This window comes from Oreochromis aureus, linkage group 12 (genome assembly GCF_013358895.1).
Source record: "Oreochromis aureus strain Israel breed Guangdong linkage group 12, ZZ_aureus, whole genome shotgun sequence".
Lineage (NCBI taxonomy): Eukaryota > Metazoa > Chordata > Actinopteri > Cichliformes > Cichlidae > Oreochromis > Oreochromis aureus.
This window is the reverse complement of record NC_052953.1, coordinates 23,472,935-23,496,160: the sequence shown is the minus strand read 5'-3', so window position 1 is coordinate 23,496,160 and position 23,226 is coordinate 23,472,935. Positions and strand designations below refer to the sequence as shown.

The 23,226-nt window shown below is 41.6% G+C and overlaps 1 protein-coding gene across 1 annotated transcript in view; it reads left to right on the top strand.

The window, feature by feature from the left end:
- fam172a (family with sequence similarity 172 member A) overlaps positions 1-23,226 on the top strand; it is a 159,380-nt gene that overhangs the window by 84,268 nt on the left and 51,886 nt on the right. Inside the window, exon 9 of the mRNA XM_031729728.2 lies at positions 17,986-18,102. Within this exon, the coding sequence (XP_031585588.1) occupies positions 17,986-18,102 (117 nt within the window). The remainder of the gene's footprint in view (positions 1-17,985; positions 18,103-23,226) is intronic.

Below are 23,226 nucleotides of genomic sequence, written 5' to 3'. Positions count from 1 at the left end.
TGAAAAGATATGGTTTCTTCCTCTGTACAACTACAGCATATTTGCTCTATTAAGCGGCTGAAATATAGCCGTCTAATTTCTTTGTGAATGAATAGGATCTTAGAGAGCGCCTCTCCTCTTAACATAAGGATGTAAATTGAACTGTTTAAATGTCACGGCTAGCAAGCTGATTTGATTTGAATTGATTTGCTTGTTTCTGGAAAAAAAAGACCCCCCTTGCCAAAACCTTAGCTGTGCTGGTTGCCACAGATAGACCAAGGTCTTTCTTTCCACCTCAACAACACATTGTAGGGCCCCTGAATTCTTCTATCTGCTGTGATTATGTACAAATGGCCTTCATTTGCCATCCATTTCAAAGCTGTAGTGCTGCATTGTGACTAGAGGCAGATGACGCAGACCAAATTACAGCGGGTTTGCTGCCTGAAAAGGATACCACACAATAGGCTTTGTGAAGTATTCCCTTCAATACGTCGCCATTATTCTCACCTTTGTTGGTATTTCTCTCTATGTTTCAGGAGCATCTTTGGTTTCTAGATTGCATTTGTGGTGTTAGTGAAGAGTGGGTGGTTGAAAATACTTACCTCTTATGTCTCTTGTGCTATTCCTTCAATAATATCAAGGGTAATTGATTTTGTGATAGATTTGTTTTTTGTTGGCTTCCTAGGTTTGCTTTTAATTTCCTTTATTATTAATTATGTTGTTTTATTGTTTTGAAGTTGCAGGTTAATCAAGATCTCAGGAGCATAAATGCAAAAGTAGTGATATTTTTTTGCCTCTAGATTAAACTGCCTTTCTCGCTTTAGTCAGGTTGTTTACAACAGTAAGCAGAAGGGAAGTAGTCTAAATGGCTACAGTTACCAAGAACCTTCCTAGAAAACACAGTTGCTCCCAGTTGCCTGTTGAGTTTTTTACCTTCTTTTTTCCTGTTTTCTGCTAGCATCTGATGGTACTTTTTAGTTTGTGTTTCACACTTATTGGTAGCTACCACTAACTGGCCAGCTAACTAGTCAGAAGTTGATATCTTATGAGTAAAAAAGGGCTTTTAAGTGCCATTGAATTTAACATTGATTAAAAAAGTATGTAAAACTCTTTTGAATCCCAAAGTTTCCTTCTGTTTTGCTACCGCCTTTCACATTTGCCTTATTGCTGTCAGTTCTTTTTCCACATTTTTAGTAATTATCCGATGCCAGTCAGAGAGATTAGCATAGAGTGATTTTACAACACAGCAAAGGTAGACAGGCAAGAGAAGCTCTGAAAAAAGTGATGTTTAATGTTTTAACAGCTGTTTCCCTGAACTTTGTTTCAGCTGAAGGGCTACTGCAGGTGTGGCTAGGTAGATGCCTATCTGAGACATAGCCAGCTACCAAGGGCAATTCAAGGTACCAGTTGTTATTCCAGACTTTTTACAATCTGGGGGATTTATATATCTTGTTTTGATCAAAATTTTCCTATAGTGCATTTAACAGCCCAGAGGCAGACAGAAGCTGTTGCTTTCACCTGAAGCTATGATGCCGGATCAGTCAATACACTTTAGGACTTCATTTCCTCAGTTCCCTCTTTCTCTCTGTATGTATGAAGGTGTGTGCGCTTTTCTCAACAGTTCGGTAAGCTGCTGTCATTTTATTATAGACATCTGCTTATAAGCAACAAAGTTGTCAGTTTCCAGAGTGCAACAGTTATCTTGTACATAATAAAGATGCTCCTTCTAATTGGTCTATATTAGACTTTGATTGACACCAATTTTAGACTCCGGCATATGGAGGCATTACTAAATGTTGGTTATGAATAGTTTGTCTGGTCTAGTCCTTGGTCTGACCATCCTTGGTTTTGAATGGTCGAGCAAGCTTTCACTAGCTCGTCCCGGTTACCCACTCCTCTCCTTTATTATTTTTTTTTCCAAAACACAAAGATGTTGCCATGGTGATGTAATTGAAAATCATTACATCTCAAACAAGTATTGTTGAGGTGACTATTCACAAGTCTCACCTTTTTGTCTTCCTGTTTTTTTCCCCTTCCTAGTAAAAAGGAAGTGCAAAATCCATCTGTCCTTAGTGCATCATTGTGCAAAGGCTCTTTTTTAATCCCTCTCACGCTGCCCATCCACCCCATAGCCAAACCTATTCAAAACAGGGTCTTATTCACCACTTTATGATATAAAACACAGAGCTAGTTGAAGTTCATTTGAGTTCAGTTAAATCTTGAGGGATTCATCATTACATATTTACTGGCTGAGGCTGATCTTGCTGTAAGGTTCTACCCTCGTCCCATTGATCTAGTGCGCATGTTCACTCCCGAGGTTACAGGACGTGCTTCCATTTGCATAAGGCCCTGGGCAAGGTTCTTTCCACCATTGATTGGCCTGTCCATGAGCGCCCCGTGCCTTCTCACATTGATCACTTTGTTTTTTCCCGGAGACAGTGCTACTCAGAGTTCAGCTGCAGCTCTAGCATATCAGACCTGCCGGAGGAAGAGAGAGGGGGACTGACGGAGGGAGAAAGGAGAGGAAAAAGAAAGAGAGGGGCAAGTTGGAGTCATAGCTGATAGATGGAAAACCAATAATAATGCACCGATATCTTAATACTTTGCATACTTTTTTCTATGAGTTTTAGAACTATTAAAGTATGAAACACTTTCCATTGCCACCTACGTTATCCCTCTTTCAGCCCGTGTTTCCCCAAGTAAGCTGCTTAAGAAAGTAGGATTCAATAAAATCATACACAATAAAATATATAAAACATCTAGCACACTCAAACATATATTGCCTTTTCTTCTCATACCTGAAGTACTGCTGAAATTGAGCAGACCTCCTCCCTTCCTGTTCGTCCTCGCCCTGGTCTGCTTGTATCAGTGTGCTACAGAGCAAACTCTCCTCTAAGCTGTCTGTTACTTGTTTTCTCTCTCTCTCTCAGTAAAACTGTCTTCCTTGTAGGCTGCTTGGACAGTCTTCCCTCACTTTACCTTTCACTTCCTCAGAGAGGATGCTGTCTGGGCTTGCTCACAGTTTCTTTGCTGTCAACCATCCATAGTATTACTGTAGTTGTGAATTCTTATGAAGGCTGAAAAGGTACAGCTATATTTCTTAAAGTATTTACTGAAGTAGACTTATTTCACTCAGACAGAGGTCTAATCATGCAGTCATGACTTTGGGTGTTGCATAAAGCCATACATGCATTTTGACTTGTGCATATGTGCCATTGTGTCTTTATCCAGCATGGCGTCAGTAGCGGCGCAAGGATCAGATTCCCATGATGCACCTCTTCTCTTTGTTCTGCTTTGTGAAAGCAGTGCGCAGCTTTGTCTGCCTTTCTCGTTCCACTCGGCTCGTTGCCTCAGCGGCAAGGTCTCAATCTCTTCCCTCTCTTTTTCTTCAGACCTCTATCTTTCTTTTATTCACTCTTTAATACTCATTGGGCACTGTTATCCATTTCCCCCCCACTCCTCTCTCATTTATTGCCTTTTTCCTTTACATGGCAACCAAATTCGCCTTAATTCTTACTTTCCCTTTGCCCCTGTTTTTTGTTTTTTTTAAATGTCAAACCACTCCCTCCTGCCGCTGCTTTTTGTGGATAAAATACTTCTAAGCTTCTTTGGTGACCCTCCTAGTATCTGCTTTCTTTTACCACTTAAACTCACCTCTTTTCATTGTCTTGTTTTTATTTCGTTTCATGGTGTATGGTATTTTACTTTGTTCTTTGCTCTTCCCCTTTGCTTCTGATTCAGTCACTTTCTTTTCCCTTCCCTCTCTTAACCTCAACTTCACACCAGATTTTGCCGCTCTATTCTTTTCCAGCGATTCTTATCCTTCACTCGAGAATGACCTCACTCCTCTCTCCTTCACACTATTTTTTTATGTCTTTTAGATTTGTCTTTTTCAACAACCATCTCGCCCTAAAACCACTCATTTTTCCCAGTGATTCATCGTTCTCGCACTTCGTACTTAAAGTCTTAAAGAAGAAGAAAAAAAATCCCTCGAGTGCTGTTTATTTTGTGTGAAATCATTCAAATTAAATAGCGATCTCAACCTTATAACTCAGTACCATCAAAAATGTCAAATATGTGATCGTAAAATGCAAGTTTAGAAACTTTCCCCAAATATTTACCGAGTGGATTTTTTATTTTCTCCTTTTTTACTCTGACTTGTCTTTCATCGTCTCGCGTTCGCTGTTCCCACTGTGGTGTTTTCATGCATTCACCTGCTGTGTCTGGGTGTGTCAGCTGGTTACGACCTAGGTCACCTTCACCGAAGAGGGAATACAAGTGCTTGACACAAGGTTTGAATGTGTTGAAGATGACATGTTGACAGCTCAAATGAATCACTTGTCACGTGTCATTTTTTTTCCTTTCCCACTTGTTAATCCTTCGGTAAGAATAATACAATATAGGAGAGGAATCTCAAGCCCGTACCGGGGTTGCAAATTGTCACGCAAGCATCGCTCGATTTCGACACTTGGAATCCAGTTTGCTTTTACGTTTTTGTTGTTTTGCTTTTTTTTTCCCCCTCTGCCCTCAAGACTGTGAATGGTCTCATTCTGTGGCAAATGTAGCAGGGAGAATAAGTCTTAGGGATTGAAAGGAGAGAAAGTGTTGTGTTTGAAAAGCTGTGAGGCACAGCTAGGCGGATCCTGGTGCAAATGTCAGTGAACTCAGTGACTCTAGGGTTGAAGTTTAAACCCTCTCTCATTTGCTCTTCTTTTCTGTCTTTCTTTTTCTTCTCTTTTCCCTTTTTGCTTTTGTCCTTCAAACTCTGCATCTTCATCCACTTCATCCTCTATCTCTCTCTCTCTCTTTCTCTCTCTGTCGTCTACGACTGCTTTTAAAGTTCAGTGACTGCTGTGTTGGTATTCTGTGGTATCGGTCTAAACCTTAAGTACCAGGGTCACAGGAATTTTTTAATGCCTGTCATTTTTTTGTGTCAGTACATAACTTGCAGTGCGTAACTTGTGTGGTTTGTCTTCTACTTATAACTGCAGTGTTTAAGCCGAAGGCACATACTGATGAGACTGATGGCAAATGGAAAACAGGCAGTGCCACAGTGTTTCAGTCGGTTCATTTTTTTCTGCTTTTTAAATTTGGTTTATCCTATATAGGCTATTCAGCTGATATATTCCCAATTCTATAGCCTTCAATACTCACGGAAAGCCTTGTTTGAATCCTTTATGGCAGTTTTTTCCAGGGATGTGTTTTAGTTATGTACCTGCAGTAAAACATATTTAATTTTTTAAGCCTGGAAAGCCGACAGTGAAAAGAGATGAACTGTTTTATGTGCCATTTTAAGGCTTTATGTGCTGTGAAATACGATGGGGTTATGAAAGACCAAAGGAAGGTAGAGTGAGGAAGGGAGAAGGAGAGTGAGGCAGAGACTCCTGGTGTGGAGCACCCTTTGATGTCTTAGCCGGCTTGGAGTTGAATATGGAGCTCACTGAAGGGTAGGCCTTGTTTCATGGTGGGAATATGAGGCTGATCCTGCGGTCCGATTTAAAAAGAAAAAAAAATCGTACACACATTCACAGATTTTTTTTTAGAAAATACCATATTTGGGTATAAATGTTTTCATCGTTAAACAAGAGTTTTCATTTTACTCCATAAGGCCTGTTTGTTGTCCCAGTGAACTAGTTTTTGATTCCTCCCTTCATGATGTCATGATGTCAGTAGTTCATGGTTCATATTCAGATCAGTTACCAGGAAAGGGTCTTTGAAAGCATGTGTGTCTCTGTCTCATATATATTCTGCGTTCCTATTAGATGGCTTCACACTTGACTATTCCTCTGGACTCCGCTGACACTGGCTTTCATGCATGGCCTGCCTCTACCTCTCGCTTTCTCCACCACTTACGTTCTTACTTTTGCGGCCTTGAGCATTAAAAATAGCTCGTCGGTGTCAGATAACTTTTAACCCCATCACCACCAACCAACTAACATGTTCAGTAGATCCCCATCCCCCATCGTCATTTGTTAACATCCATCTCTTCTTCTGCCTTGTTTTCTCCATCCCTCGTATTCCTTTCACCAGTCTGGCTCCTTCCACCCGCCGCCCTGACTGTGCCTTCCACACGTGAAGCCATTTTTCTCATGAATTAAGCCTCTTCACCTCTTGCCTTCCTTCGCCTCTATCTCTCCGCGCTCCCTCGCTGTCCTTTCATTTCTGTTTTCGTGGTGTTGCTTGGGGTGATGGTTAGTTGATTTGGTCTGAGTTCTCTTTGATGAAAACACTAGGGGGCACTGCCTGTCCTTTGTTACCCCTCTCTTTTCCTTAGAAGGTTTCGATGCTTGTGTATTTTTGTATGCATGCTTCGTCTTTGTCTGTGTGACCATGCATGTGCTCTTGTTTGTGTTTGCATTTTGTTAAAAAGCAGTCCCTTGTCTGTAATGGATGACACAGATCTGCACTGAGACAGACAGGAAGGCAGACAGGCGGCAGGTCTCTGGTGGTCACCGGGGCCACTGCTCAGCACCCATCCGCGTCCCCCTGTCCTCACACTCACCCCCTGTTTCTGTTTGGTGAACCCAGGGGTGTGGGTTAATGAAAAGGGCTTGGACCACTGAGAAGAACGACAGTCATCTCTCAGCCACCTCTGCTCACCTCCAGCCCTCAGAGACTCTCACTCCATGACAGGCCCCCCCCTCTTCATGTCTCTCTCCCTGTTTCGGCCTCTATCCCCTGGGTCATACCATATCATCTAGCTGCCCGCTGGCCGCCAACAAAGCATTTGAAAATGATAAAAAAATAAATAAGAAGGACGGTGGAACATTTTCAGACTGGGGAATGCCTGTATATGAGGGGCGAAAAAACAAGTGCACGAGAACAACTGCCCTGTTTATTCAAATGCCTAGCAATCGGACTGGGATTTGGATGCCACTGTTGAGAGGAGACGGAGAGGACGCAGACCTTTGTTTCTGTTTTGTTTTTACTCTGCTAGTCGGCAGCTTCTAGTTTCGCTCCACTTCGTGTGGATACCCCAGCAGTACTCTAGTTTTGTTCTTTGTATCCTTTGTATATCGCAGAAGCTATAGTTTGCAATTAGTGCCAATGCTCTTTTCCCTCATTTATCCATAAGTCTGCTGATGAATGTGATTGTTTTTGAAGAAAACTGAATTATTGATTTGTGTTGTTGTCTATGGAGAGGAGACAGCTGATGAGGGGTGTTTGATAGTGCTAATTGGCAGCTCCCATCCATGCAGTGTGTGGTTGGTGGTGGGTTGGGGCTGGGCGAAGTGAGGCGCTGTTATTGTTTAGAGGTGTCAAACCCAACACAGAACAAAGAGGACGGGAGAAATGTGCTGCGCTCGCCCATCAGTGTGCTGAATGCAGCGTATGCACACATGCACACACGTGCACGCACGCGTATAAATATATATTTTATATATGTATGAATGCACATGTGTCTGTCCATCCAGGCACATATCTCACACAATAGCACATTACCTGACGTCGTATATAGGGTTCACTCGTGCTGACATGCACACACATACACACAGACGGTGCACACACGGAGAAAAAAATATTTTAAAATGACAAGATAATCACCACATTCAAACTTACCTTCAGCTCTGCATAAATGCCTTTCTCTGAGATAAACTAATAAATATATTTTCTTTTCAAATGTGCTCCACCAAAGGCCCTAATTACCATACGCTGACAAAGACCTGACAGAAGTGTAATAGTTAAAAGGTAATTTCACTACAAGTAGGAGTTTGGGTAGGGAAAAGGGTCAGTGACACCCCCTCCCCCACTACCACCACCACCACCACCGAACCTACCCATCCACCAGCCTGCCTCCACCTCTCTCTTTAACGGTTTACTCACGCGTTTCGAGGACTTTTTGCATGATTGACTGACAAGGTCTTTTTCCGAAATAGCATCTTCAGTAATAAGAAATAATTGACTCCCCCTAATCAAAAACGGGTTCATGGAATCCACAAACCCAACTGTAATCTTCTGTGGCATTTCCAGCAGAATTGACAGTCCTCATAGCTTCAGGCTCTATACCACTTTGATTTAATTGCTTTTTTTTTATAAGATTAATAATATGCTTTATACGGAGTTATGTGTGTGTGCTCTGTGTGTGTATGTGCGTGTGTGTGCCCATTTTCCTCTTCTACGGCTTTGTTTTTAATCAACAATATCACTTGAAAAGAACTTCAACTGGTGTGCTTTTTTTTTCTTGCGAGGTATAAAACGTTTAATTCGTTAAATACTGTAGTAATTTTTTATGTACACAAAAGAGGAAGGAATATTGTTGTTGTTGATCACATCATTATTATTATTATTATCATTATTATGATCGTCATCATCATTATTATTATATTATTATTATTATTATTATTATTATTATTATAGTCCTCTGATTTGATATTAAATCTGGTCCAACAGAGTATTTTGTGATCTAATCTAAAATGAACTTTTTTTTTCTTTATCCGGTCTATAAAATTGTCTAATTGAATTACTTTGTGTTTTCTTAAACTCTGCTTCAATATTATTTTTTTACGATTTTGGTCTCATGTCTTGATTACTTTGGGGATAAATATAAAAATAATTTAAGTGAGCATGCCTTGTGAGCTGCAAAGTTTTTTACATGATGGGGAAAATTAACTTGGAGCTACCCCCAGCCTGTCCAATTTGTAATATGGCCTCAACCCCTTCTCCCTCTCTTTCTTTTCTGACTCATCTTTCCTCTCGTTAAAAAGCTGTTTTAAATCATGGCTCGTGGCAATGAGAAGTTAATTTCAGATTGTTATATATTACCATTAATTTCATTTGGCCTTCTGTAAATTTCCCTCCCTCACTCTCTTCTGCCTTTGAGTACAGCAAGTTCACAGAGCCTTTTCCTCTTTTCTTTTCTTTTTTCTTCTTTTTCTGGCCCCTCTCTTTTGTCCTTGCCCCGCGGCACAGGAGACGAGCAAATATGAAGGAGCAGAAGATGATAACTGATGGGAGGAACACTTTCGTTGTCATTTTACCTCCCCTCCCCGTTCCTTTTTTTTCCGGAACTTTTTTCCCATGTGTTTTTCAAGTGGCCCGGGTAGTTTAAGCACAAGATCAACCACACACTTGTACTAAGTAGGGTAGTATGCTTGTCCAGATTAGGGTTTTTTTCTGTCTACTTTTACTTCTCTTTCTTTGTTCCTTATTTAAAGTTAAGGTGTATGACTCTCCACCGAGATATTTGGTATATTTGGCCATGAGCAGACACAACCCTTTCAAAGCACGTACAGTAGCTGGACTTTTTGTCTTGATCTGTAAAGCTATAAAACTGGATTTGTATGAAAACTAAAAAACTTGTAAAAAGAAAGCTCGAGCTGGAAAAAAAGAAGAAATGGGCTCTGTTCCCAAAAACAACAAGAATGGGAAAAAAGGATTAAAATTTAGCTGTACTTCACCGTTCTCATAACAAATTTAGAAAAATTGGCTGAAAATTCCCACAATGAAAATTCCAACTCATAGCTTGTTGAAATTTTCTCACTACACCCCAATTTAGAAATGTTGGCTTCGATGCCAACTCTGGGCTCCGTTAGTACAAGAAATCAGTGTTTATCAGCCCCTAAGGCTGTGTGTGTCTTAGAAATGGACAGCAGTACCCAATGGATATTTAACACATTAGCTTTGGCAGAGCAGAGAGTGGTGTGAAAACACACTGATTTCCTAAGTGGCAATCATATCAGCCTCACCATCACAGAGGCAGCAGAGAGCAAACATCTGTGTACATGTGTGTGTGTGTGGGTGGGTGGGTTCAGGAAGCCCTTGCTTTTCCTCAGTGTCAGTATCATCCTGAGTTACAGCCCAGAGGTCTTACCCTCCTCCTCCATCCACCCTTGTTAGGCCCTCTCGTTCACTCCGTGCCTCTATCAATCCCATTCTCCCTTGCCCTCTCCATCCTCGTCTCCAACCGAGAGTCACCCATCCGAATCTATGTTAAAACAGGGTCATCCCCCGGTGTACACTTAAAGACTGTCCCTTTAACCTGCTCCGAAATACTTAGGGCTATTATTATAGCTTATAAATCATTAAGAAAGTTTAATTATACAAAAATTTCATGGTGGAAATGTGCAAGCTGACACATGGGAAGGGGAATTTAATGGGCCAGCAAGTCCCAGCACCGTGAGGGAAAATATTGAGGTTAGGTTTCTATTTTACAGCATTGCCGGAGGGTTAGGAGACAGAGAGAAAGACAAGAAAGAAGCACTTTTAGAGTAAAAAAAGGAGAGAAAAGACAAGCAGAAATGAGGAGGCCTGTGTGCGCTGCGCAAAAGTAACTTTCCCATTCCAAACTTTAGATTGAAGCTGTTAATATGGCCACTGATTTGGGAACAATAAAGTCACTATCCACGATAACTTGTGTCACTTATCATGAGAAAAATACATTATAAATATCAAGGGGCTTTCATTTCCAACATGCCACAGTTTCACTTTTAAATAAAAATTTGTCTTGATAGATTTACAATTTGAAGAATTTCTTTTAGTGTCATTAAGAAATATAAAAAAATAAAAATTCCAAATTGTAATGTTACAAATATTTGTCCACTTCTTAACTGTCTGTGTAATTTCAGAGAACATTATGGGTGTACTATAAATGTATTATAAATACTATCACTGTCCAGATGTTAATAAGAAATTGTTAAATTTGGTTGTAGTAACTACACCTCGTTGCTGTCCATTTAAGCTGCTGCTTAATTTACCATGTGTTCACGATTTGTAAATAAGCTGTTAGTGAAACCCTGTTGGAATTCAAACATTTAAGTGCTTATGCAATTACATGTCGCTATCAGGAAGAGCGAGATTTATGTAGAAAATCTGTGACTATGTGAAGAGAGCTTCGCTAAGCTCCAAACAGCCTGGCCTCACCAGCCAGATGTGCAAATGCAAATTAGTCAGGAACCTCTCAGTTCACTTTGGATTTCCACAGGATGTTATCAGCCAGCGCAGGGCAAAGTGCCTCTGGACACAGTTGAAATAGATCATATCAAACCTGTCCCATATTACCAAAAAAAAAAGAAAAGAAAACTGTGATAAGTCTAGGGGGCCAATGTGCCTAGAATCTCTGGCTTCCAGGCTAACAGAAAGTAGTTTAATGAATATACACATACAGTATTACATATAAAAACTCTCATTCAATCCTGTAATAAACTTAATTTGTATTAAACTAATAAACCTGTAATAAATAATAATAATAAACTAAATTAATTAGGTTTAGGGCTGTCTCTTTTCCCTCATACTATACTATTATTTACGATAAACTTTTTTCCGACGCCATTCATCCCTTTCTTCTTGCCCTTTCTCTCTCCTCCTTCCTGTCTTCCGATCTTTCTCTTGTTTTCCATGTGGGCACAAGCGGGGCGCAACGCCCGCAGCCAGCAGGTTTCCTGGCATGCAGCTCCTCATCCTCTGCCTTTTGTTTCCACCAGTGAACAACCATTCTCCACCTCTGCTGTGTCAGTAAATATTTATTGGCCTTCCTTTTCCTCATCACCCCCACTGTTGTCGGTGCGTATCTGTGCGCCTGTGAGTGCGTGTGGTTTGCATGTTTATACACACACAGAATCCTTCCCAGCGCATACACTGACATGCGCTACCTCCCTCTACCCAGTGTCCGGTGCCGTCACTCACACATCTCAGCAATGCCACCCCGTCACCCCGTCCCTCCACCCACCATCCTCTGTTTCTCTCCATCGCTCTATCATGCTTTTGGCGGACAGTTGTGAGAGGAAACAACGGAGGAAGTTATTGCAGTTTTCTCCTGCTCTGTCGCTCTGCCTGCCACAACAGAAGTTTATGCACCTGAGAGAACCAGAGGGGGGGGAAACCCTGCAAGTAAATGCATGTGACCTCAGCGAGCAAAACCTCTGCACACTCCCACCACACTAAAGGTTGTACATACACAAACATACTCCCTCTCGTTCCCTAGGGCCCAGTGGCCTCATGCTAGAGAGGCCTTCCTTCCTGCAGTTAAGACAAAGGAAACCGGGGACCGACAGGGGACCTGAGGCCGCTGCTTCAAAGCCACAGGAAGCGCCAGTGTTGTCTCTTCCTGTGGAGGGTGTTGGAGCGTGGAGGGTCAGCTGCCTGTGTTTTCACAGCCAGGGACGAACAAGGATGAGTGTGTTGTGTGTGTGTGTCACATCATTGGTAAGATAGCTGAACACGCTGCACTCCAACTCCTGTCCGCCCTCTTTGACCTCAGATCACTTCCTAGCTACACATTTGTATGTAGAAATAGAAGAGGCAACACACACACAAACATGCCCAAACACACACACATACATCATCATCATCATTCCTGTGGTCAGTCAAGTTCTGGTTAAAAGCCGAATCCAGATAAGCATAATCAACCTAACTACTATTTATCTACATTGTCCTCATTAATTTTGGTTGGAAATGATAGGAAATGGAGTCTCTGTGAAAGCAGCAGTCAGTTTGTTTTCCCTTGCCTAGTGCTTGCCACTGTCTTTGCAGAGTCCGCACATGCCTTCAATGTGTACATGTTTGCGTGTGTTTGTGTTTGTGCCCCTCTTCCAATGTTGTTGTATATGGATTTATGGGGGTGTATGTGTTAGTGTGTCTGAGCCATGTGTTTTCAAACCTTCCGGTGTGCACCCACATGCGTGTTTGTTTGTTTTTTCTGTGTTCGCCCTGGCTTCTCTGATGCTCTCCTCTTACTCTCTGGCAGGCACAGGACAGTTAATCAATCAAATATTTAAGCAGTGCTTCAGTGCTCAGTGGGTAGTCCTAGATTATCTGTGGCTGTTGGCAGTGCATGGCGCAGCCACATTATAAGCCTTGTCTCTGACTGGCATCATTGCGGGGTGCTTCCCTCTCTCTCTCTTGCTCTCACTCGCTTACTCTCCCTCTCTTTCTCTCGCCCTTAGCCTCTACTCAGTCTTTGCTCACTCTCACTGACACTCTACATTTTGTCCTTTTTCATTCTCACCTATTTTCTGTCATTCTCTCTCTGTCCCTTGTTTTCCTTTCTCTTGTTTGCTGCACTCTATTCACACTCTCTCTCTCTCTGTGTATAATTGTGGCTTTTCACATTGACTGTCTGACAGTGAGCAAGGCCCCTTAAAGAGCTCTCATCTTTCTGTCTTTGCCTGCTTCTCTCTTTTCTCTCACTCTGCATTCTTTCTAGGGATGAGTCTGCCTGTCTCCCCACAGGGAACTCCATTGTGGATTACCATTCAGTTTTCGCCCAATTATCTAGTGGCTTTTGCTGCCTTTGACACATAATTATCAAAGGCCTAAATAATTGTCTTTATTATTGCCGGTGTTTAGATGTAGCATCAGTGGAGCAGTCGTGAGCAAGGGAGCGTCACGGGGAGAGGAGAGAAAATGAAGTATTTATCTCGACCAGAGATTAGCTTAGCATGCTGTTAAATGATGTCTCGTCGCTTATTTCAACTCCTAGTCCAGATAAATAAACATGATTAATATGCCCCCCCACCCCCCTTCCCTCCTTCATACACACACCCATCGCATATCATATTCTGTGTCAGTGGTGAAAATAAGATTATGCACAACAAAAAGTCTAGCAATTAGCTGGCTTTGTAGTAGGAAGCAGCTTAAAGCACTAAACACTGTACTTTACTGAGGGCCGTGCGAGAGGTCAGGTACGAGACACATGGGTTAGAGACAAGTCTGCGTGTGTATATCTGCATCTGTTTGAGCGACTCCAAATGCGTGGGGGTTGGCTATTTCATAGAGCTTGTGAAAAGCTGGATTTAGCAGAGTTGTGCCAACTGAGGGGGGTCAGAATATGTGATATTTGTGGGTCTCTTTAGCAACCAGGCCCTCTGCAGAGAAATCAAAAAAGAAATGGTTTACGAGGAGGGGGGAAAAGGGAGGAGTAAAAAGAGGGAGAAGGATTTCAAAGTTCATCCAGAGTTTGAATGTATGTGGGTTGAGGGTGAGCTCAAGTCTGCGTCGTCAGTTGTGACTCAGATTTGTTATCGTGGTTCAAACGAATGTAAATGTGATGATAGTTGGGGTCAAATGGAATCCATATCACAGTGAGGGAGTGTGTTCAAAAACTGCACGGCCATGAAAATGGGTAAAGAAATTGTGTTTACACTGTTTTTGTGGTGCATTAAATCATGCTATTAACAAATCCCTGATAATTGCACTGAATTAGACTTAGAGTGCTGTTATGATGTAGGATATAGATAAACCACATTAGGTAGGTGATAAACAATTCATCAAATTCTTCTTGGGTGTGTGGCGGCTGCCCTTTTGGTTCCGGCTTCCAGATCAAACCCCAGAGCATCAGCCCCATTTAAACATAATCTTCTACTTATGTTTTAGTAACCCAGAGAAAGCCCATTTGCTTCAGGGATGCTGTTCTGATGTTGACTCTTTGGTCCGATCTCTCTGTGAAGTGGGCCGAGGGAAAAGAGAATTTTCCTCCTGGGGATTAATAAAGTATTTATAAATACTCTTTGTTGTGCACATCTGCCTGTATGTCTCCTTTGTCTAGCTTTATCTCCATAGTCCTTTCTGTTTTTTTTCTCCCACTTTTGATATCCACTGAGCTTCTTATAGTCTTCCGCCTTTATACTCCTCTTACATTTTTTTACACACCAGCCCCACATGTCCAACATCCACCCACACCCATTTGAACTTTACTCTGCTTATCCAGCTGCTCTAGCATTAAAGGAAAGGCCAGCCGAGAGGCGGCAAATGTCTCAACATCTGTGTGTTGGTTTTAGTTCAACAAGTATTTCCACATGTTTCTCTTCCTATTTCCCTGTCCGATACTTGACTGATCACAACAGCTGGCTTGTTTCCTTGTAAAAGCTGCTGTCTGCAGTTACATAGTGAATTAGCACATTTAACATTGCGGGTATACGTGGCTAACACTAACTCACAGGCCATTGTGGTGTGGAATGATGAGTCATATGAAAAAACATCTTACACTGATATCCACTGGAGAATATTTGGCTTCCTGTTTCTGCTTGTGAGTTAACAGCATTACTCTCCTAGAAGAAGATACAGACCTGCTTAGATTATGCTTTCAACATGCAGCTAACCACAGATGTCATTGTGGCTTGTAAAACATGGGACCCAGTGGGTGTCAAAATTACTGTGGTTAACGGCCACACGGCATAGAACACTCTCTCCTGGAGTCATTATTTGTCAACCTATTACCCCAAGTGTTACCACAGCCAAGTGCATGTGTGGAGGCATTGCGGCAATGAGAGCTGTCAGAATGAGTGATTGATATAGGCACTGGTGAGAGATGGAGTTCTTTGCTCTTTAATCTTCGGTTGAGGAAAGCAGACTTTGTTTGGTGAGATTTCCTAATTTGTTTTCCCTCCTACTTTTAGCAAATTTACAACAAAGTGAATGTCTTTGAGTAGCAAATCACAGAGAAACTAAAACAAAAAAAATTGCTAAAAAAAAGACTTTTTTTGTTGTTGATTTTCATATCATTAAAAATTAGGTTGACAGGTAGGTTCTGCCTACCACAACGGAAATAAAAGCAACTGAATATATTCATTTTAAAAGGTCATTTTAGGATTCCAACAAGTTTTCTTTAACCCTTTGAGGTCTAAGTTGCCATTAGTTAGGTAGTTAGTTATCATTAGATATCCTCAACACTAATCCTTACTTTAACATTAGGCAGTCCCAATATGTCATTTTTGTTTCTATTAATTTTCTCTTTTCCTTTAAGGAACAAAGAAAAAAATCAATCCTCACCCACATCAAAAATTATTTACATGTTTCCCCCCCCCCAAAAAAACCCTGTTTTGTCTTTCTCCAAAATATAAGTTTATGATTGGATTAGTGTTATTACAAACTATGACTTATTCCTCAGAGGGTTGTAAATTTGTCTCTACTAAAGCAGCACCAGCACACAGTAGCATATGTAACCTAGCATCCTTTCTCTGAGCCATCTTTTTCTATGTACATGCCTTTATCTTTGTCTAATCACTGTCATTCACCGGCTTCTCAGCTTAACAGAACCTCTGTCGATCAGTAGTGATCTTATCTGATCTCTATAATTCCTATACACATGCCCACATACGTGGAGGCCTACACCTGCACAGTTTATTTTTTTATTTTTCAGCTATGGCATGCTTCTCATGTCCTCTCTTATTTCTTAAGTACTTTAGAAGTAAAGTAAATGATATGCTGAAGTACTTGAAACAAAGTTAGGCTTACAAAACAAAAGCCTATTTGACAAACTGACAAATGTTTGGTTTTACTTACAGTTCTCCTACAGTTCCTACAGTTTTAATATACCAGTAATGTCAACTAAACCTTATCTATATAGAGTATGTTTAAGTTTTCCTTTCAAAAGAAATACATGTTGGAATCATTGTTTTACAGTAAAAATAGTAGCAAGCAGAGACCCATTTGTCTATCCACTTGGGCATTTGAAAACATGCTGAGATTTCTGCACAGGCTTGGGCAATGTTCTCGACTAGATTGAAGTCATATGCTCAGTGTTTTCCATGGGCAGTCAATCCACTCTTGTTTTCTGGTCTAAACTGGTAGTCCTTTCACTCAGGAAAGGGCCCATTTGGCTAGCACCAGAAAACAAGGCCCTGACTGACACCTCCAATTTTAAAAGGTTGACTTTGCTGCTCCCATGGGCCCAGTTCTGCCAGAGGAAAGCTTTTCAGCCAAGCAAGGATGAGGAGGGATTACAGTGAGGAGTGTGTATCAGTGTGTGTGTTTTCATATGATTCTCTGTGAATGAACCTATATGTCTGGACAATGTCTGTCCTTTGAAACTCTAAAGTTGTGTACTTTTTTTATTAAGTATGCTCAAGTGTGTACCTCACCTGTCGGGCTGCTCTATTCTTCTCCGATAGTGAAAATGTTCCTTTGGTAGCCTTATCGGGTAGATGATATGAGTCTTTTGTGCCTTAATAGATCCATTTATCTCTATATACTTTAATTTGGCTAGGTATGGGAGGATGTATTCAAATGCCTAATCTCATTTATTGCATAGCCAGCCTGAGCTGCTCTCTGTGATAGCTCCACCTTTAGACAAACATTCATCTCCTTGTCCCATTTTAAACCTCTGTGCCCATTAAAAACATGGCTTCATACCTGTGGCTCAAGCCAGTTTTGTTTTAATACCTTTGGGCTTTTATAGGCAAATATTTATCCAGCACAAGCCCCAACTAATGCCTTATATTCTAAACCCTTCCCTCAGCCTTAACCTCACCACTTCTTGGCATGTAGCCATAAACACCTAGCAGTCCACGACACTTTCTAAACTTACTGCTTCCTCAGAGGCACTATGTCGATCCCTTAGTTCAGTCTCTTTCTCAGCTTCTCTAAATGTATAGAGTAAGTGATTGTTAACCTATTGTTGCAAGTCCTGTTCTCTATTCTGTCCTTTTTATCTTAAAGTTGAGTGAAACGGCTCGTTCCCAAGGCTTGGCTGTAGTACTCCTTGGGGTAGGACCAGCGGTGTGGGAAGTCTATTGTAGTGCGGTAACAAGTCCTTTGTGTGACATTTTCCTTGGCATTGACATTCAGAGGGGAATAGGAAGACGGGCCTACGAACACCACATTCTCTGTGACATGTGAAGGGAAAGGGTATTAAGAATGGGGACCAAGGTATCTGAACGTGTGCAGGAAAGGACATTTGCACAGAACGTGACAAGGACACACTATGGTGGAGCAGTGCTCTTTCATATTTCACTTTACAACGTTATGCTCTATACATGAGGTTGAATCTGTATCCTTGGGTTACAAAATTGTCCACTGGGCTATTGATGTCACCAAGAAATATGCACACAGTGCACTCTAAGAAGTAGGCAGTTGGGCCTAATATTCATAAATATATATTTGGTTTGTCTAATAAAATGCATTTGTTTAAATGTATGATTTTCAAAATGCAGGTGTTTATTATTCAAAAGAGTTTATGACTCTTATAATATTCCTCTTTGTCGAGCAAATATTTCCTCCTCAGCACGAATGACGGTGTTATTAACATGCTGGATGTGTGACTAACACAAGCTTTATTTGTTTTTATTGCAGATGAATCAGAGGGAATCAGAGGTGAAAAACAAAGTATGTGCCGTGGCTCTGACTGATTCTGCTCACAACATCTGGCTACAGGAGACCACAAAGAGCACACAGGACTGGATGCAGGAGGTGAAATAACGGCACAAGCTCGAATACACATTCATGTATCAAAAGCAGCGATATTATGTGCAGGGATCATGCCCATGATGACTCCCGTCATGATAATGTTCTAACCTGTGAGAAGGCTACCAAGTACTGATTGCTCAGTTATTACATTACTAATCAGTAAAGATGGCTTGAACCACAATCATTTCCCAACACAGCATTTATTTTGGTTGCAGCTATACACCTATAAGTTTCAGGATTGCATCTTACGCAGAACTGCCTTTGTGGTAGTTTTTGTACAGTACAGTTGTCCAGAAACACATTTTGCTGTGGTGACAGTCACATAAAAAGCACACACAACCAGACACATAAACATGCAAACCCAGGCTCACAGGTGAAAAACAATTGTATCTAAACTATTGTAGCTAGAAACAAAGATGCTCCAAAATGTACAGTAGTCCATCCGTGATTTTTCATCTTATGTAAATTGTGTACCGTACAGTTTGTCTGAATAACCCTACTGACCTACACAGGTATCCTTGACTAACAGCAAACCTAAGATGCCATGGAGAACCATTGTTTGCATGTTGTCCTTTTTTCTTTCGGTCTTCACTTTTTCCCTGGGTACATGTCAAGGAATAACTGAGACAGTTAACCCTCGCTGGTGCATGCGTATGAAGCTAGGCAGGCGAAGTATCTGTAAGCATGCATTTGTTCATATGTGTGGGATAGAATGCACGCGCACATGTGCATTTGTGTTAGCTTCATTTTAGCATTTGCCCTTTCTAGTGTGACCTCTGTGCCATATGCATCACCTGGGCTCACTCAGTATGCACATACAGATGAGATACCATCCAAGACCAAAGCTGCTGGAGAGCCAGAGATGCAAATGTCATACGCTCACACAACCATTCACACACAAACACACACATCACATACCATACTTTCATTTGTATTACATCCTCTTCCATATCCCTAGCCTTTTGTTTTTGCTATCTCTGTCATCTCCAAATCTATGTGTGTGTGTGTGTGTGTGTGTGTGTGTGTGTGTGTGTGTGTGTGGTTCACGTATCTATGTATGTTGGTTTGATTGGTAGGGAGTCAAGGTTGCACTGTCCCCCCTTTCTTTAATGTTGTTTGGCATTTCCTATTTTTGATTTTTTTAAGGGACGTGTGGGACACCACATAATTGGCATGATAAGTGATTTTTCTGTTTGGAATGATTAAACAGAACAATATACCTGAAATAAACTTCAATGTCCAGTCGGAGGAAGGGGACAGGCAAGGATTCAGTATCATACTCAATAACCGACTGTAGTTTTTGGCTGATTTAGAGAAGAACCCAACTTAATTAAAAGGAAACAGGTAGACCAATGCTTTGGTTTGCTCTTCTTTAAGATGCAACAACTACAACAAAAATGTGGGAGAAACATACATCTACAGATTTCACACACATTATGTTACCTGCCTCTGTTCCTTATAGTTTTAACGCTTAAACTTAGCAATAGAGATTTGTTGCTAATTAATTCTACCACTGTACTCTACATGTGTCATTCTAAGGAAGAACGTTTTATGTACAGTGACTTCATAAAAATGTTGGTTATAGTCTCTTTGAATGCTAACCATATAGCTTTGGTTTCTACTGTTGCACAGTTTTGCTAATATTTAGCTTAAAATGAAGATATATTGTTGTTGCACTGCCTCTTAAAAGGACATTTTTTATAATTAACCTGTCTGTTTCATTGCACACTAAAGTTTGGGCATAAACAGCCACATAGATAACATCTCAAATGCTGCAGTTCATCATAGAAGGTTAGCTAGCACTGAACCTCACTAAACTGCTTGGTGAATAAAGATGGATGCCAATACAAGTGGATGCATGTGAGGTTGGGACACCCCAGCCGTGCTCTTTTCTCCTCGGACAGTGGTAATTCTCTTCTTTTGAGGTTCAAGAGGTCAGTGGATGGTGAGATGGAGTGATGAAACGGGTGAAAGAGAGAATATAGGATTTAGAGATCAGCGCCTGCTGAGCCAGGTTGTATAGACCAGATGGGTCAGACAAGGGGTAACTGACGTCACAGCAAGGAAACCAAATGGTGAGTGAAGGTGAGATTAAAAAAAGATGGGGTAGGCCAGAGCAAAGATAGAAAGACTCATCCACTGACTGAGACAGAAAAAAATATACAAAGAAACAGAGTATGAGAAACATTCAATTATTTAAATCCTGTTGACTGCCACTGAGAAAGCACAGTGTAGAGCTGTGGAAAGAGAAAAAAACACAGGTACTGTGTGAATGGAGTGAATACAGATGCAGAAGGAGGATGAAGAGATATATGTGGAGGTAGATGAGTAGCATAGTGAGGAGAAGTGAGTGAGAGAGAGAAATCCAAATGATGGTGTACAGCTGGCAGCCTGTCACAATCTCCAAGGTGTCTCCTGTCACTGTGCTGGCCTGCTGTCACACTCTAGTGGCCTGCCCAGAGCACGCACACACACACACAGACGCACACGCATATGCACACACATTCAGAGTACACTATGGTCATGAATAAACCATCCTAATCCATAGAGATTATTCAGGAACTGGGGGAGGTGGGTTAGAAACAGACACAGAGAGAGTGAGCAAAAATTGATACTCAGGACTACTTTCTGAGAAGTTAGGTAGCAGACTGTCATGTGTGTTATGGTTTAGGAGACTTTGTGCACTTGGTACATAGTTTCTGTCATGGGACTCAGTTTGGTGTGCTTTCAGAATGAGAGGTGGAGATGCAGTTTTGCAACCGAGGCGGTATAGATGGTTGCATATATAGAAGGTTAGTCTCCCTCCCATCTGACACTCGGTCAGGACCCTTTGGCTCCACATTTTAATCCACTGGGTACCCCTTTAAAGTTATTGTATCAAAATGCCGAGTAGTCTAATAGAAACCTGAATCCCTAAACGTCTGAAATAGTTATCATGAGACCTTAGCCAAGAGCTCTCTGCACTTCACTGACACTGAACTCGTCATTGCAGCAACAAGTAGTATGATGGAAGACTGAATCAACTGATAAGTTTGTCTTTAAACATGAGAGTGTATCTGAACGCAAACCCGGATAGTTTTGTTGCCTAAACTTGAGCAAACAGTGACGAACACAAACATGGCGATCGTGGCTCAAGAGTTGGGAGTTCGCCTTGTAATCGGAAGGTTGCTGGTTCAAGCCCCTGCTCGGACAGTCTCGGTCGTTGTGTACTTGGGCAAGACACTTCACCCGTTGCCTACTGGTGGTGGTCAGAGGGCCTGGTGGTGTCAGTGTCCGGCAGCCTCGCCTCTGTCAGTGCGCCCCAGGGTGGCTGTGGCTACAATGTAGCTTGCCATCACCAGTGTGTGAATGGGTGGATGACTGAATGTGTGAAGCGCTTTGGGGTCCTTAGGGACTAGTAAAGCGCTATACAAATACAGGCCATTTACCGTTTACCATTAAACTTCACTCTGAACAGTGCATGCACTATGAGGAAAAACAAGCTATTAACAAGTTTCTTTGGTAGCATGTCCTGTAAACATCTTCTGTTTTTTAACTCTGGTAAGCTGCTTTGCTATTGTAACCATCTCTGCTAATACACATTTTACAATTAAAATACCCCATCTTCAGTTTTCTTGACTAGAGACAGGCATCTTTGAGTCATAATAAAATGTAACCTTTAAATTGTGGCATCAGATTAAACATCTTTCATAGTTTGAGCATTTTACCAATAAATATGTGGGTAGTTGCTCACAACAGTCTTGTACATCACTCGAAAGTCTGCATTGATGCAGCTGTGGTGTTGAAGGCCATTATAAAGCACTCCTCTTTAAGGCAAATTGGTTTGTGGTAGCTACTAATGTGGTTAACCTTGCATGCAAATGCTCAGAGTGGAAGTGTGTATGGAGACAGTGCAGGAAAAACCCATCATGTACAAAACATCTACCAGTATGTACCAAGTTGGCATTGGTACATACTGAGAATGCAGTGATTATATACAGTACCAGTCAAAGATCTGGTATGTCCAAACATTTGATTGGTATTTGTTGCTGAATTTAGAATTTATTTGATAAACAGTTTAATTATTAATCCACATTATTGCATGACCAGTTTCGTGGTGGGTCAGTGATGATTTGGGGAGATATATCCTTGGAGGGACACACAGACCTCTACAGGCTAGGCTGACTGCCATCAGTATGAACTCTTAAACCCTCTATCAGAAATCTGTAAGTTGATCATTTTCATCTCCATCAAACAATGTGGCATCCTTTCATTCCTAACACATTACTCAGTCCATATCAGTATAGACATCCAACTGGTAGTTGGCAAAGTTAGACTTCAAAAGATTTGACCTAAGTCTGGGCAAATGTGTATGTTCATAACCAGCATAAATCCAGCATGCAAAGAAAAGCACATGCACAGAGTAGCAGAGGTGTGGGACAGCTAAATCTGTTTACATGTTTGTTTCTCTGTCTGCTTTTAGTTCAATGGCATCATTGATCGGTGGACGAGCTGCTTGAAGTGATGATGCTATGTGTCAGAGGCAGCCGATGTGATGTGCCATCCTTTTGTCATGTCGCCCTTCTCTAATCCCAGCCAGCAGGCCTTGCCTTTATGTGACTGCTGTTATGCCTGCGGTCTCCCACAGTACTGGGGCTTTGTGCTGTGTGTGTGTGCATTTATGCAAGAGTTTGTGTGCACATGTGTGTTGTTGCCTTGACAAATCTATTCAAACCTCAGCCTCCCTGCCTCCATTGGTGGTGGAGGTGTAGGGGAGGGAGGAGGGCCCTTTGAAAGACTCCCCTCCTTCCCTTCTCTCTAGCTGCCTTCAGCCCACTGCTCCACAGCCCAGCTGACATCTTCCTCCAGACAGACAGAATGAATTAAAGGAGATACAATGAGACACTTGATGTAGCAGTCAAGGAGCCCCACTGCTTCTCTGCTACTCTGCACCACTCTGCCCTCGAGCCCGGGCTCAGAGGAGAGCACATCTAGGGCAAACCAAAGGATCTAAAAATACACAATATGCCACTGTTTACCAAGATGACTTGTCATCTTCCCCCCAACACCAAGCCCTACAGCCTCCCCCCCGTCATCCCCTCTCATCTCTTGGCTGATCTTTCTTCAACCTCTTTGGCTACTTTTATT